Source organism: Rhinoderma darwinii, chromosome 5, assembly GCF_050947455.1.
Source record: "Rhinoderma darwinii isolate aRhiDar2 chromosome 5, aRhiDar2.hap1, whole genome shotgun sequence".
In the NCBI taxonomy this organism is placed as follows: domain Eukaryota; kingdom Metazoa; phylum Chordata; class Amphibia; order Anura; family Rhinodermatidae; genus Rhinoderma; species Rhinoderma darwinii.
The window spans coordinates 75849887-75864634 of record NC_134691.1 but is presented as its reverse complement, the minus strand read 5'-3'; the positions used below and the strand labels follow the sequence as shown (position 1 = coordinate 75864634).

At 45.0% G+C, this 14748-nt stretch overlaps 1 protein-coding gene and 1 long non-coding RNA gene across 6 annotated transcripts in view; one reads left to right on the top strand and one right to left on the bottom strand.

Moving 5' to 3' along the window:
* Nucleotides 1–9666, bottom strand: part of LOC142651445 (uncharacterized) — a 50014-nt gene extending 40348 nt beyond the window's left edge. Inside the window, exons 1-2 of one of the 3 annotated variants that reach the window (XR_012847625.1) lie at nucleotides 9498–9666; nucleotides 9149–9200 (exon numbers count right to left, since the gene is read on the bottom strand). This is a non-coding gene — a long non-coding RNA (uncharacterized LOC142651445). Of the gene's footprint in view, nucleotides 1–463; nucleotides 593–9148; nucleotides 9201–9497 lie in introns of those variants that run through there. The other 2 variants (XR_012847626.1, XR_012847627.1) reach the window with 2 other exon arrangements.
* On the top strand, nucleotides 429–6704 carry LOC142651444 (uncharacterized). 3 transcript variants are annotated; one of them, XM_075826158.1, is made up of 2 exons: nucleotides 429–1402; nucleotides 4653–6704. In XM_075826158.1, the coding sequence occupies exons 1-2, from the start codon at nucleotides 736–738 to the stop codon at nucleotides 5624–5626; spliced, it is 1641 nt and encodes a 546-aa protein (XP_075682273.1). In that variant the 5' UTR covers nucleotides 429–735; the 3' UTR covers nucleotides 5627–6704. The 3 variants fall into 3 exon arrangements, with proteins under 3 accessions (XP_075682273.1, XP_075682274.1, XP_075682275.1); XM_075826159.1 differs by having other exon boundaries at nucleotides 429–1768; nucleotides 5641–6702; XM_075826160.1 differs by having other exon boundaries at nucleotides 5641–6700.
* Nucleotides 9667–14748: the final 5082 nt, after the last annotated feature.

Below are 14748 nucleotides of genomic sequence, written 5' to 3'. Positions count from 1 at the left end.
CGTTTGCATTACCATTGATTTCAATGGTAATGCTTATGTTGCAAATGGTTTCCGTTCTGAAAGGCTTGTTTTTATTAGCGGGAAGAACAGCTTAGGCCTCATGCACGGCCATGATTTTCGGGTCAGCTGGCCACAGAGTGACAGCCGCGAGCCGCCTGCACATCACGGGCCGTGCACTTAGCTGCATCCATTATTGCCTATGACCCTGGACCGCAGAACACAGCCAAAATAAGACATGCCCCTTCTTCCTGCGGTCCGGGCTCCTGGGCCATGCACGGACCGTGGAAGCCACCGTCGTGTGCATGGCCCCTTAGGAATGTCAGGGGCCCCCCAGGCTATTGCCTGGGGGACACATGGTCGCACGGCCCCCCATAAGTTGTTAATAAAATATGTTTTTTTGCTTGGTATGTTTTTTCTCTCCCCCTTTTCTCCATTTGTTATTTTATATTAGAATGGTACTTACCATCGTGGTGTCCCCCGGGTAAGCTGTGCTGGTGGCACGAGCCGGTTTCCAGATGTTTCTGTCTCTGGGCAGTTTGGAGTTGGTCCCAGCTGATTGGACCTAGGTCAGCTGTGCAATTGCATGAGCAGGTTCTGGCAGATTCTATCTCCAGGCAGTTTTGTGGAAGGCCAGCTGATTGGTCATTGATAAAATCCTAAAGGCGGGAAAATTGGACATAAAAGGAGCAGTTCATCGTGGTCAAGCAGCCAGTTTTTGAAGATTGGACCGTCGCCATGGATGTCCTGCTGATGGAGCTGATCAGAAGAGCGGAGTCGGAAGGAGGAGAAAACTGGCTGAGGCAATGCCTAGCAGCAGCGCCGTCGAGGGAAGAAGCGAACTTACTGGGCTGGAAAACGACAGAGGAAGCAGTGTCTCCTGCTGGGTCGTCGCTCGAGGTGCCGTCATCAGCTGCAGCCAAGAGGATGAAGTCTGCAGCAGAGTCATCACTGAGGGTGGAGCGCAGTTCCGGACGTTCGCTCCAGGTGCCGGAGCTTGAGAGGAGGCGGCCGACCGTGTCATCAAAGAAGGTGGCGCACAGTGCCGGAAGTGCGCAGCAAGTGCCGGCGCAATTGGCTAACCCGCTGGCCAGAAGTTTAGTCAGAGAACGGGAGACAACAGGTTGGTCGGGTACCCCCTCCTGCTCCAAGGATGGTGTGGAGGACACAGCGGAAGCGCCGGCCTCACTGGTTTTAGAGGCGGCGCAGGACTTTTCTTCAGAGCTGCAACCGAGGAAGAGGAGCCGGAAGACTAGGGTGGCTTATTCCCCACCCCCGCCAGTATCAAGGAGAAGAAGAGGTCCCAGGAGTCAACTTTCCTGTCAGCAAGTTTCCCCAGGATCTACAGGCACGCAGCAGGAGGTAGCAGAAGTGGTGCACGACCCAGGACAGGTGGAACAGAGTGGTGAGATGCCAGCTACCCCTTATCTGTCCCACCCCATCCCCCCTCCCCTCAATTCTAATGTAATGTTTGATATTTTAAAATTATTAGCTGATTTGGTCAGTAAGTCGGCTGTTCCTGCTAGTTCCCCCGCTGATGTATGGAAGCATAGTAGTCAGCATTTACAGAATGCTGGTTTTAGTAATATTCCTGTTTTAGAGAAAGGAATTGGTGTTTCGGAAACTTGTTGTAAGGAAGTGATGTCTTGCGATATTTCGCCATTAGGTTTTCATTTACAGCCAGCAATTAAGGAGCGTATTTGGAGGAACGAGTTTATAGATTTATTTTCTTTATTACCATCCGCGAAGGAGACTCTTGTCAAGCAGGATGGTAAGTCTGATAAAGATGAGGATAAAAAACGTTCTCCTCCTAAGTCTTTCTTTAACTGGCTACAGGCGTTCTGTATCTATGCTTCAGTTTTAGGGGAAAAGTCTTTCATTAATTCTAGTAATTTATTTCAGCATGTAGACATTATTCTTGAGGCTTACCGCCAGTTTGGTGGTTTAGCATGGTACAATTATGATGAAATGTTTCGCCAGAAGATGGCAGTGTACCCTTCATTAAAATGGGGCACTAAGGATGTTGGTTTGTGGCTTAGTTTAATGCTTCCACAAAGGTCAGTGCACAAGCAGCAGCCTAGTTCTCAGAATACGTTGAGGAAAGGAGTTTGCTTTGCTTATAATGAAGCTCAGTGTAAATGGTTAGGCCTCATGCACACGACCGTATTTTTTCCCACCCGTAAATACTGGCGTAAATACGGGTCCGGTGTCACACGTATTCCACCCGTTTTGCACCAGTATTTACGAACCCGTGCCCGTAAATATGGGTCCGGTGTCACCCGTATTCCACCCGTATTTACGGGCACGTTTTTGGCTGCAAAATAGCACTGCACTAATCGGCAGCCCCTTCTCTCTATCAGTGCAGGATAGAGAGAAGGGACAGCCTTTTCTGTAATAAAAGTTAAAGAAATTCATACTTACCCGGCCGTTGTCTTGGTGACACGTCCCTCTCTTCACATCCAGCCCGACATCCCTGGATGACGCGGCAGTCCATGTGACCGCTGCAGCCTGTGATTGACCTGTGATTGGCTGCAGCGGTCACATGGTCTGAAACGTCATCCAGGACGTCGGGCCGGATGTCGAGAGGGACGCGTCACCAAGGCAACGGGCGGGAGACCGGACTGGAGGAAGCAGGAAGTTGTCGGTAAGTATGAACGTCTTTTATTTTTATTTTTTACAGGTTTATACTGATCGGTAGTCACTGTCCAGGTGCTGAAAGAGTTACTGCCGATCAGTTAACTCTTTCAGCTCGCTGGACAGTGACTATTTACTGACGTCGCTTAGCAACGCTGCCGTAATGACGGGTGCACACATGTAGCCACCCGTCATTACGAGAGCTCCATAGACTTCTATGGACTGTCCGTGCCGTTATTACGGCCTGAAATAGGACATGTTCTATCTTTTTCAACGGCACGGGCACCTTCCCGTGAGACAACGGGAAGGCACCCGTCGCCAATAGAAGTCTATGAGCCCGTTATTACGGGTCGTAATTACGACCCGTAATAACGGGAGTTTTTACGGTCGTGTGCATGAGGCCTTAAACAATTGTCGGTATAAACATGAATGTTCCTTTTGTGGGGGTTCGCACCCAATGTGTCGCTGTTTTAAAAGAGCAAACCAGTCTCAACCCCCTAGTTCCAAAGAACAGTTATCCAAAAGCATGGACGCCAGTGATATTAATAAGAATGGCGCCTTGGCTAGAAATGTTCCCAGACAGGGAGAAAGCTAATTTAATTTTTAACGGTTTTAAGTTTGGTTTTGATATCCCTTCTTTCAAAGGATCTGGTTGTTGCTGGGTGGATAATTTGAAATCCATCCAGCAGCATAAGGATATTGTGCATCAGAAAATGCTGAAAGAGCTTGAAACTGGCAGGATCGCTGGTCCTTTTATACATCCGCCGTTTACAAACTTTAGACTTTCACCTTTAGGAATTGTCCCTAAGAAGGAATTGAATTCATTCCGTTTAATACATCACCTTTCTTACCCGTTTAAGGCTTCATTAAATGATGATGCTGACAAGTCTAAAGCGACAGTACACTATGCTTCGTTTGATCAGGCTGTCTCTTTATTGAGACAGTTTGGTCAAAATGCTTTTTTAGCAAAAGCTGATATCAAATCAGCTTTCCGTTTACTACCAGTTAACCCTGCAGGTTTCAACTCTCTAGGTTTTCAATTTGAAGGTGATTATTTCTATGACAAATGTTTACCAATGGGTTTTTCTTTATCTTGTTTCTATTTTGAGGCATTTTCATCCTTTTTACATTGGGTAGTGCAGAAGCAAATTCCGGATGGAGGTGTTCTGCACTATTGATGATTTTTTGTTTATAGGTGATGCTAGTTCTGAGTTATGTTATTCCTTATTGTTAAAATTTGTCGAGTTTATGAAATTTTTTGGTGTTCCGTTAGCTGAAGAGAAGACTGTGTTTCCATGTAGGTCATTAGAATTTTTAGGTATTAGAATAGATTCTGAGAGAATGGAATTTAGTTTACCAGAAGAAAAATTGTTAAAGTTAAGGGTTTCTTTAGTCAGTATGTTAGCTAGGAAGAAATGTTCATTACGTGATATGCAGTCACTGTTAGGGTTGTTGAGCTTTGCCTCTAGAGTTATTCCTATGGGAAGAGTTTTTTCAAAGCGACTGTATTTTTCAACAAGGGGTCTTAAGTCACCTAGGTCCCATATTAGGTTAACGGTTCAGCTAAAAGAAGATTTAGCTGTATGGCTAGAATTTTTATCTAAATTTAATGGACGCAGTTGCTGGCAGTTTAATTTTGAGGATTCTGACTGTCTTTATTTACGGATGCAGCCGGTAGTATGGGCTACGGGGCATTCTTTAATGGTCAATGGTCGGCTGAGTTATGGCCCAGTGCTTGGCGTGTAAGCAAAGTTACTTCAAATATTGTCTTATTGGAATTATTTCCGGTTTTGGTAGCCATAGTTGTATGGGGTCATTATTTTAAGAATAGGAGAATTTTGTTGTTTACGGATAACAAAGGTGTGGTCTTTGCAATTAACACATTATCTTCAAAATGTGAATTAGTAGTTAAGATATTAAGACATTTAACTTTATGTTGTCTGAAGTTGAACATCTGGTTGAAAGCTAGCTATATAGAAGGAAAAAAGAATGATATAGCAGATTCATTATCTCGTTGTCAGTGGCGGAGGTTCAGAACGATGGCACCAGAAGCGGAGCTTTGTGGAATTCCGTGTCCTCCTCATTTATGGAATCTGATTTGGGACTAATCTATGTTAATATTCAGAGATCCTTGGCTCCAAGAACATGGGCTGATTATTCAGCTGCTTGGAAGGAGTGGGTTAATTTCTGTGTTAATGAGAACTGTAATTTCTTTCATAATGAGGTAGGTCTAGTTTTAAAATTTGTATGTAGCCTGATTAGTAGGAGGCTGTCATTTGCCTCGATTTCTAAGTCTCTGGCAGGCATCTCTTTCTTTCTTAAATTAAACAGTTGTCCGGCTATTTCTTCGCTCTTCCCAGTTAAGCAGCTTTTGAAAGGTTACCATAGGTCTGCTCCGGTTGTGGAAAGAAGAAGGCCTATTTCATTAGATTTGTTGTTAAAATTATTCAATGTGTTACATTTAGTTTGTTTTAGTAATTTTGAAGTGTGTTTGTTTAGAACAGCATTTGTGTTAATGTTCTTTGCAGCCTTGAGAATAAGCGAACTGGTGGCAGAGAGTAAAGTTTCAGTCCCGGGCCTTTCATTTCAGGATGTTAGTTGCAAAATTGACCATGTTTTGTTATTGTTAAAAAAATCTAAGACAGATCAATTAGGAAAAGGTCGTTTGGTTAGAATTAATCAGTTTTCGGGTTCTGTTCTTTGCCCAGTTTCTAATGTTAAACATTGGTTGTCAATCAGGCCGAGTCTTGGGGTTGCTTTCCTGATTCATCAGAATGGGGATCAGCTGTCCAGATTTCAGTTTAACTCTGTTTTGAAGAAATGTTTGAAGTCCCTGAAGTTGGAGCATTTAAAAATATCCTCCCATTCGTTTAGAATAGGTGCAGCTACGGAAGCTGCACAGTTAGGAATTGATGAAGGGATTATAAAAAGAATTGGAAGGTGGGAGTCTAATAGATTTAAACTTTATGTTCGACCAGACTTGTTAGTAGTGTAATTATATATCCACAGGTAAGCGTTTGGTTGTTTGGATCCTTGGCCACTCTTTTATATTTTGGGCACAGAAGAGAGCCGCGAGAAGGTCCTATACAGAAAATTTGTCTATGGATCCGCTAGTTTTTTCGGTTTTTTGGCATGGGGTAAGGGGTTTGCAATGGAAGAACGTGTTTTCTTTAGTTAAATCACTGAGTTCTTATTGGCCGGATCCGAATTTAATTGTCATCCATGCTGGAGGCAATGACCTAGGTAAAGAAAAGACTTTGGACTTACTTTGGGAAATGAGAAGGGATATAGCCTTGATAAAATGTCTTTTCCCTGACGCTACTATTTCCTTTTCAGAGATTATTCCAAGACTGCTATGGTCCTCTGGAAATTATACGTTTTTGAATCGAATCCGTAAAAGGATTAATAGAGCCATGTCTAAATACATGTCGGTCCTCGGTGGTCTTTCTTATAGACACAGTGACCTTGAAGACCTCACAGACGGGCTGTTCAGAAATGATTGTATACATCTTTTCAATTTGGGCCTGCAGAATTTAATTGAAGAATGGCTGCGGTGTTTTGGGGGGGCCATGTCTTGGTAATGTCATGGCTTGTGGGGTTTGTCACCCAGCTAATGCTGGGCGGACTTGGTTTTTATTGGTCAAAATATTTATATTTTATTATTTATTCGATTATTTATGGTTATTCTCTTCGAATTATTTTATCTTAGGTTACCCTTAATAAACACCGTGGCCATTTTTATCCAAAGAAACTGTTGTCATGTTTTATTTCATTTTGATTGAGTATTGTGGGGTTTGTGCTACCATGTCAGGGGCCCCCCAGGCTATTGCCTGGGGGACACATGGTCGCACGGCCCCCCATAAGTTGTTAATAAAATATGTTTTTTTGCTTGGTATGTTTTTTCTCTCCCCCTTTCCCTCTTTTCTCCATTTGTTATTTTATATTAGAATGGTACTTACCATCGTGGTGTCCCCCGGGTAAGCTGTGCTGGTGGCACGAGCCGGTTTCCAGATGTTTCTGTCTCTGGGCAGTTTGGAGTTGGTCCCAGCTGATTGGACCTAGGTCAGCTGTGCAATTGCATGAGCAGGTTCTGGCAGATTCTATCTCCAGGCAGTTTTGTGGAAGGCCAGCTGATTGGTCATTGATAAAATCCTAAAGGCGGGAAAATTGGACATAAAAGGAGCAGTTCATCGTGGTCAAGCAGCCAGTTTTTGAAGATTGGACCGTCGCCCACCCTCCCGCCCTATTGTTCTTAAATTCCTTCACGTCACGTTGTTTGTTAGAGGGTTTGTCACCCAGCTAATGCTGGGCGGACTTGGTTTTTATTGGTCAAAATATTTATATTTTATTATTTATTCGATTATTTATGGTTATTCTCTTCGAATTATTTTATCTTAGGTTACCCTTAATAAACACCGTGGCCATTTTTATCCAAAGAAACTGTTGTCATGTTTTATTTCATTTTGATTGAGTATTGTGGGGTTTGTGCTACCATGAATGGGGCCACAATTCTCCCGTGCAATTTCGGGGGAATTGCGGCCGCAAAAGCACGTTCGTGTCCATGGGGCCTTAGTCGACGTCACTATTGTTGCTGCTAAAAAAAAAAAAAAAAAACCTTACGGAACGGAAACCATTTGAAACGGAAGCATTACCATTGAAATTAATGGTAATGCAAACGGAAGCAATGGTTTCCATTTGGCTTTCTGTTCATATGATGGAATGAATGGAAACTCCAAACAGAACCTGATTCTGATGTGAACGAGGCCTTAGTAATCCACTAGTTCAAGATCGTCCCTGATCAACAAAAAACAGAAGGTGCTGCTACAATTTACCAAGAATTGCTCCCCTACGTTCTAAGCATGGATGGGGGTCCAAGACCTCAAACAATAAGGCTGGATTCACACAGCATAGTAGTGCTGAAGGTTTTCCACAGTATTTTTGCAACAAAATCTGCACATTTCACGCCTACATCGAAAAGTGTGAAATCCGCAAAGATGTTCTGATATCCATTCGGAAAATGTTCAGCAGCATGAGGTGGAGTTTATCAAATCTCATCCTCATGCCAGGGACTGTAATCCACTGCTGGCCTTACATAAAAATGAGATTTGGCAAAAATTACAAATTTCGACCATTTGGGCCAATCACAGAATTCTGCCGTCAGCAGTCGCATTCTGCGAGGACTTTCACAGAAATCAGCTGTAATTAGAGTGGCATGGCATGGCATGTTCAGCCAATTATGGCCGTTCATTTGTCACTTTGCACAAGACCAAGCTGTTATACACTTTTTTACTACAATAGGCCCCTGACCTACCAGTTTGGACCGGCATGTTGGGTCGGAAATTGAGCAGCCACATCCTAACTAATCCTAGTTTTAGGTGTATGGCCAGTTTAAGACGTCAATGACACATCTAATCTATAAACCACCAATGATTGTTGTGTAAAAACCCTTTAAGAGGGATTATCCAGGATTAGAAAATACACTGTCACTTCCTTCCAAAAACAGCACCACACCTGTCCACAGGTTGTGTGTGGTACTGCAGCTCAGCCCATTCATTTTAATGGAGCTGTGCTGCAATATGAGACAGTCTATACACAGGTGTGGCATCATTTCTGGAAGAAACCACGTTTTTCTAATTACTGGATGACTACTTTAACACTTAATTTAACAAAGGTAGAAAATTATATATTTTTTTCCCTAGTTTCTAATAGTGTAAGACATATAGATCTTGGTTTTTTTCGCACATGGAGCAGAATCAAATAAAGCTTTGAAACCACACTATATGCTTATTACCATAAAAAAGATTGACAGTGACGCTGCCCTGGAGTTTTTCGGTCAAGTCTCCAAACCCACCATTCCAGACTGACATCCCCAAGCCATTGTCGTTACAAGCCTCCCCATCGCCTTGTACCCCCTGGGGGTACACATTGCAGAAAACAAAGGGCAGAGTACGCCTCGCTGCACTACGCATCCGCCAGATCTGGAGGCAGCTGGTAGTTACATAGAGCGACTGGGGGATGTCAAAGGCCAAAAAGTTCTGACTCCAGGAGAGCGGACTCACCAACCATGCAATGTGCATACAGCACACCAGTTTTTATAGATGATTCCAAATCTGAAAACAGGCATATTTGGAAAGTGTCAGGTCACATTTTACAGCATGGTGGCAGTTTAGGGGACTAAAATGACCCAACATGCCACATTTTTTTTAAATTAAAATATTAGTAATAGGCCAGATCTGAAATAATTACATTTCAGGGGCCTCACAGTAGCTGCACGTGCTGCCTAGAGAGGGGGGTCCTATTCCAGATGGCTTAGTGGGTGGGGACAGCCAGTACAGGTGCTACAAAATGATCAAACAATGAAAAGGTCTCACCAGGACCTCCTGTTATGGGTGGTGAGCAATGCAAGTAGTAGGGTCAAGCAGCACCTAAAAAGGGGCTTCATTAGTATCTTCACTATAGGGACCCTCACCCTGTAGGTCATATTTACAGCTCTGCAGCTTTGGGAAGTCATACAAACCTTTCACTTCACAATCAATAGTAGCAGCTAGCCAGCGGACAACCAATTCAAGCTGTTGGGAAGGGATAGGAAAAGTATAAATCACAAGTGAGAAGCAGTCATTTAAAGCTACAGATCCTCCTAAAAGAACACCTTGCAAATTAGGATACAGTCGAAGTGGGTTGCATGTCAAAGCATGGATGTAAAACACATACAGAAAAAACAACACAATCCTTCCTATTGCAACGGTTTGCAATAAAGCCCTAACCACAATGGAGCGGAGCCCTGACATGAGCCTCTGCAGCGGCCGCTCATCACAAGTCGGGACAGAGACAACAACCAGGCACAGTCTCCTCCCATCACATCTTACCTGCCGCTCTGCTCAGCACAAAAGGAGTATCTAGGGGTCCTCAGCTGCGCGTCTTATCAACTGCAACCATAGAGCTGCTGACGAACCAGAGCGTCCATTTCACCGCCGGCCATCTTCAAAATGGGCAAATCAGTTGTGGTACGCTGCAGGCCTCTCATATAAGTCGGTAATATGACTCTTTTTATTACCGAATAGCTCCGGTCTACTATTGCGGGGTTTATATAATCGCTGCTTTCGTGTACAACGCTGCCAATAACAAATATGGCGGAGGCCGACCAGTAATTAACTAATTGTGCTACATATGGTGACAAACTATGTGGGTTACAATAGGTCCACACTGCAGTTCTTGCTGAAAAACACGGGGAGCTGGATGGGTTAGGCTACATGCACACGTTGCGTATTTTGTTCCAGAAAATACGAAGCAAAATCGCATGGAATTCGTAGGGGAAAACGCACCTAAATTTTTGATGCGTTTTCGTTGTGGTAGTTACTGTTTGATACATAAATCGCAGCGTTTTCATGCTGCGTGTTTTGGTGTGATTTTCCTCTGCACTAGGCAGATAGAATTGAAATGATTCAGGGAAACGCAAGATAAATTGACACGCTGCAGATTTTTAAATCCGCACCGCAAGTCAATGTACGTGTGGAAAATACCGCAGAGTGTAGGTGAGATTTCCTGGTATCTCATTGTCTATGCTGGTTCTGTATTACGCTGCGATTTTGCTGCATGCAAATACGCGTGGCAAAACCGCAACGTAATATGCATCGTGTGCATTTACCCATAGGGCTTGTCCACACTTAGCAGAATTGCTGCGTTTTTTCCGTCCGGAATTGCGGACGGAAAATATACGCAGCAGAATACAGTAGCAGCAAAGTGGATAAGATTGAACAAATCTCATCCATATTCTGCGTAAAAACCTCACAGAAATGGACCTGCGGTGCGCAATTTTATATCCCGCAGCATGTCAATTGTATTTGCACAATCGCTGTATATTTGCTGCAAGTTTTCCCTGTTGATTTCAAAGGGGAGGTAAAACCCGCAATAAATAGCAGTTTTCGCATTTAGCGGGGGATTCACAGCGATTCCTCCCCAAAAAACGCAACTATGAATAAAAAAAACAAAACACTTATACCTACCTTGGAGTCTGTGTTTCTTCCTCTAAGTCGACATCCCATGTGACCGCCGCTGCAGCCAATCACAAGATGCAGCGGTCTCCTAGGTTAATACGTCATCCCAGGAGGCCGGCCTGCTAGGAGGCCGGATAATGCAGCAGTTTTCCGCAGCGGGCATTCCTGGCGAAAAACTGCACCACAGTTTTGTGCGCTTTTTTTGCCCGGAATTCCCTGTGGCGCACAGGGCAGATACGCTGCATGCTTTTACGCAGCGTATCCGTCCCGTTTAAACACGGCCTTACGTTTTTTTTGAGTGCAGACCCTTAAAGGAGAACTTCACCTTTATTCATAAAATATATTTCCATTTCCCAAAGGTAAGAAGCAGATGTACGTACAGCTAATGCAAATATCTAATGCTCAGAGATCAGTTGTGTGATCCAAGACTAAGGTGAGGGAAAGGTACAAAAGACCGCTCTTCTTCATGAACACACATTATGTTTCCATACAAGTAAGGGTATGTGCACACACACTATTTACGTCCGTAATTGACGGACGTATTTCGGCCGCAAGTAGTGGACCGAACACAGTGCAGGGAGCCGGGCTCCTAGCATCATACTTATGTACGATGCTAGGAGTCCCTGCCTCTCCGTGGAACTGCTGTCCCGTACTGAAAACATGATTACAGTACGGGACAGTGGTCCTGCAGAGAGGCAGGGACTCCTAGCATTGTATATAACTATGATGCTAGGAGCCCGGCTCCCTGCACTGTGTTCGGTCCGGGACTTGCGGCCGAAATACGTCCGTCAATTACGGACGTAATTAGTGTGTGTGCACATACCCTAATAGGGCACCCATAGAAATCTATGGGCCCATACTGAAACCTATATATGCTTCTAATTTTATACAGCACCAGTGATTTCACCTCTTGAGGGTACATTCACACACTGCAATTGAAATGCGATTAGAACCGCATAAAAAAACATCATATTGCGGTAAAAACTGAATTTTTTCGATGCAGTTCTAACCACACGTCAACCACAACATGTACATGAAGGGGATTGTTACTGGTATGAGGCTGCTCGTACACGTACCATTTATACTATGGTGATTGCAGTGCGAACAGTGCGGCAAAAACTACACATGGTTTACCTCAGTTTTGTGGAAAGTACAGGTGAAGCACACGGTTTCTATGTGTTTCACCTGTACTTGCGGAGAAATTGTAGCAATTGACGGTAAACCATGTGCAGTTTCTGCCGTGCAGTTCTTGACCCGGCTGTAATCACTGCAGCACAACGGTACGTGTACGAGTTTTTTTTTCTCTGATTTTGGTAGATGCTGTAGGAGTGCAGCTGTGTTTTAGGGTGGATTTAGAGGAGATGGTTTTGGTCGCATGGTAAAAAAAAGACATTAAAAATCTCAGCAAAACCTCAAGCGGTTTTACCGCAATTCTCGATGCAGTAAAAATCGCATAAAAAATATATGTAAAACCGCCTGTGGTTTTTCTGCGATTTTTTATGCGTTTTTCACCATGCAGCCGAAAACATCTCCTCTAAGGCCGGGTTCCCATGTCATTGTGGTGTGTTTTTTCGGACGGATCCTCCGCTGCGGAAATCAGCGGAAAAAACGTGCATACTTACCTAGGCCTCTGTTACGGCGACGCGTCCCCCCTGTGCAGTCCAGTCCGGCCTCCCTGGATGACATTGCAGCCCATGTGACCGCTACAGCCTGTGATTGGCTGCAGCGGTGGTCACATGGGATGTAATGTCATCCCAGGAAGCCAGCCCTTTGATGTCATCCAGGCCAGCCTTCTAGGATGATGTTTCATTCCATGTGACCGCCGCTACAGCCTGTGATTGGCTATAGCGGTCACATGGGATATACAAAAAATATGGTGAAATCCTGTTCCATGTAAAACACCCTCAAAAAACAAGGGGACACTCCCTCCGTCTGGAGAAAAAAAGGTTCAACCTGCAGAGGCGACAAGCCTTCTTTACTGTGAGAACTGTGAATCTGTGGAATAGTCACCGCAGGAACTGGTCACAGCAGGGACAGTAGATGGCTTTAAAAAACGCTTAGGCCTCATGCACACGAATGTGCTTTTGCGGCCGCAATTCCCCCGAAAATCCACGGGAGAATTGCGGCCCCATTCATTCCTATGGGGCCATGCACACGACCATGGTTTTCACGGTCCGTGCATGGCCCCGGAGCCCGGACCACAGAAAGAATGGGCAAGCCTTATTACGGCCGTGTTCTGCGGTCCGGGCACATTGAAAATAATGGGCGCGGCCATGTGCACAGCCTGCGATTTGCGGGCGGCTTGTGGCTGTCACTCTGTGGCCGGCCGACCCGGAAATCACGGTCGTACACATGGCTACGGTCGTGTGCATGAGGCCTTAGATAATTTCCTAGAACAAAAAAATATCAGCTCCTATGTCAATGTGTAGAAATTTTACCCTTACCTTTTCCCATCCCTTGGTTGAACTTGATGGACATGTGTCTTTTTTCAACCGTACGAACTATGTAACGTCATCATAGGAGACTGGACTGGACAAAGAAACACAGACTTCCGGGTTGAAGTAGTCCTCGAATTCGACGTAGTCGAATGATCGAACCTGTAAAATAACACAAACACAAAAAAAAGAAAAACAATTATTATTCTTATCTTTCCTGGGTCCAGCGCTGGAGCCGCAATGTCAGCGAGCTGGGCCCTGTATCTAATCCTATCATGTGTGATACTGTCTGCTGGGGCCCTATGTCTAATCCTATCATGTGTGATACTGTCTGCTGAGCCAATGTATCTGTAGTTTCCATGGCTGCGGGCCGTCGGGTTTACTCATCTCCCGACGCACGCAGCCATGGATCCGTGAGCGCTGGTCCCAATTCTCCTGCCTAGGAGACGCCATCGCTCACTTCCACTCCGCTCTGCTGTGTCCCGTAGGGTGCGCGTGCACGCTCGTGCCCGGCCTTAAAGGGCTAGCGCGCGCACAAAGGAAATCGTCATCATCATCAACTGCCATGATTTCCTGGTCTATAAGAAGGCCCCAGGCCTTCTGATCCTTGCCTGAGCGTTGTTAGTTTATCTCAGTCTGTCTTGCAAATGGTCCCTTAGTGTTTCCCGTTCCAGTTGTTACCCGTGCCCTGTTTCCTGTTCCTGTGTCCCGTACTGTTCTTGTTCCTGTGCATACCAGTGTTGGAGTCGTGTCCTACTGCACCTGCTGTCGTTTGCCACGTCCAGTGTCTTCTGGATACTGCCCTCCACGTCTTGCGCTACCTGCTGCATCGGCCTCCATCCGTGCTGAAGCCACAGCCACCGTCTGGACTAGTTCAGGTACCCAAGCGTTACTATTGACTTTCATATAGACTGTGACCTCGTCAGCTAACTCTCCGCTACGGCAGAGCGGCCTAGTGGGTCCACATACCCTGTGATCGTGACAGTATCTAATCCGATCATGTGCGATACTGTCTGCTGAGCCACTGTATCTAATCCTATCATGTGTGATACTGTATGCTGAGCTGATGTATCTAATCCCATCATGTGTGATACTGTCTGCTGTGCCACTGTATCTAATCCTATCATGTGTGATACTGTCTGCTGAGCTGTGTATCTAATCCTATCATGTGTAATACTGGTTGCTGAGCTGTGTATCTAATCCTATCATGTGTGATACTGTCTGCTGAGCCACTGTATCTAATCCTATCCACAGTTTATAGGGTCGTAGTGCTATAGATATGCTGTCTCCTTTACACACACATACACATATACACACGTTTTTTGGGGGGCGTATATGTATTGGGGCTATTTCCCCTGACATTTTAAGTCCTTAGTGACGTCCCTGGCTGCTAGTGCTGCATTGTTGGGTCACTTAGGAGACCCAGCGATGCAGCTGAAAGCTGCGGGCCGTCGGCCATGAGAAGTTTGCAGAGGGAGGCCAATAAGAACTTCTGCATCGGGGCCCATGAGCCTTTAGCTATGCCTCTGCTCCCATGAGAGACATTTATGACGTATCCACAGGATATGTCATAAATGTCAGATAGATGCGGGTCCCACCTCTGGGAACTGCACCTATCTCCAGAACGGGGCCCCCTAAACCCTGTTCAGCTGCTCTGTATTGCGGCTGAATAAGGTGAATTCTGACCA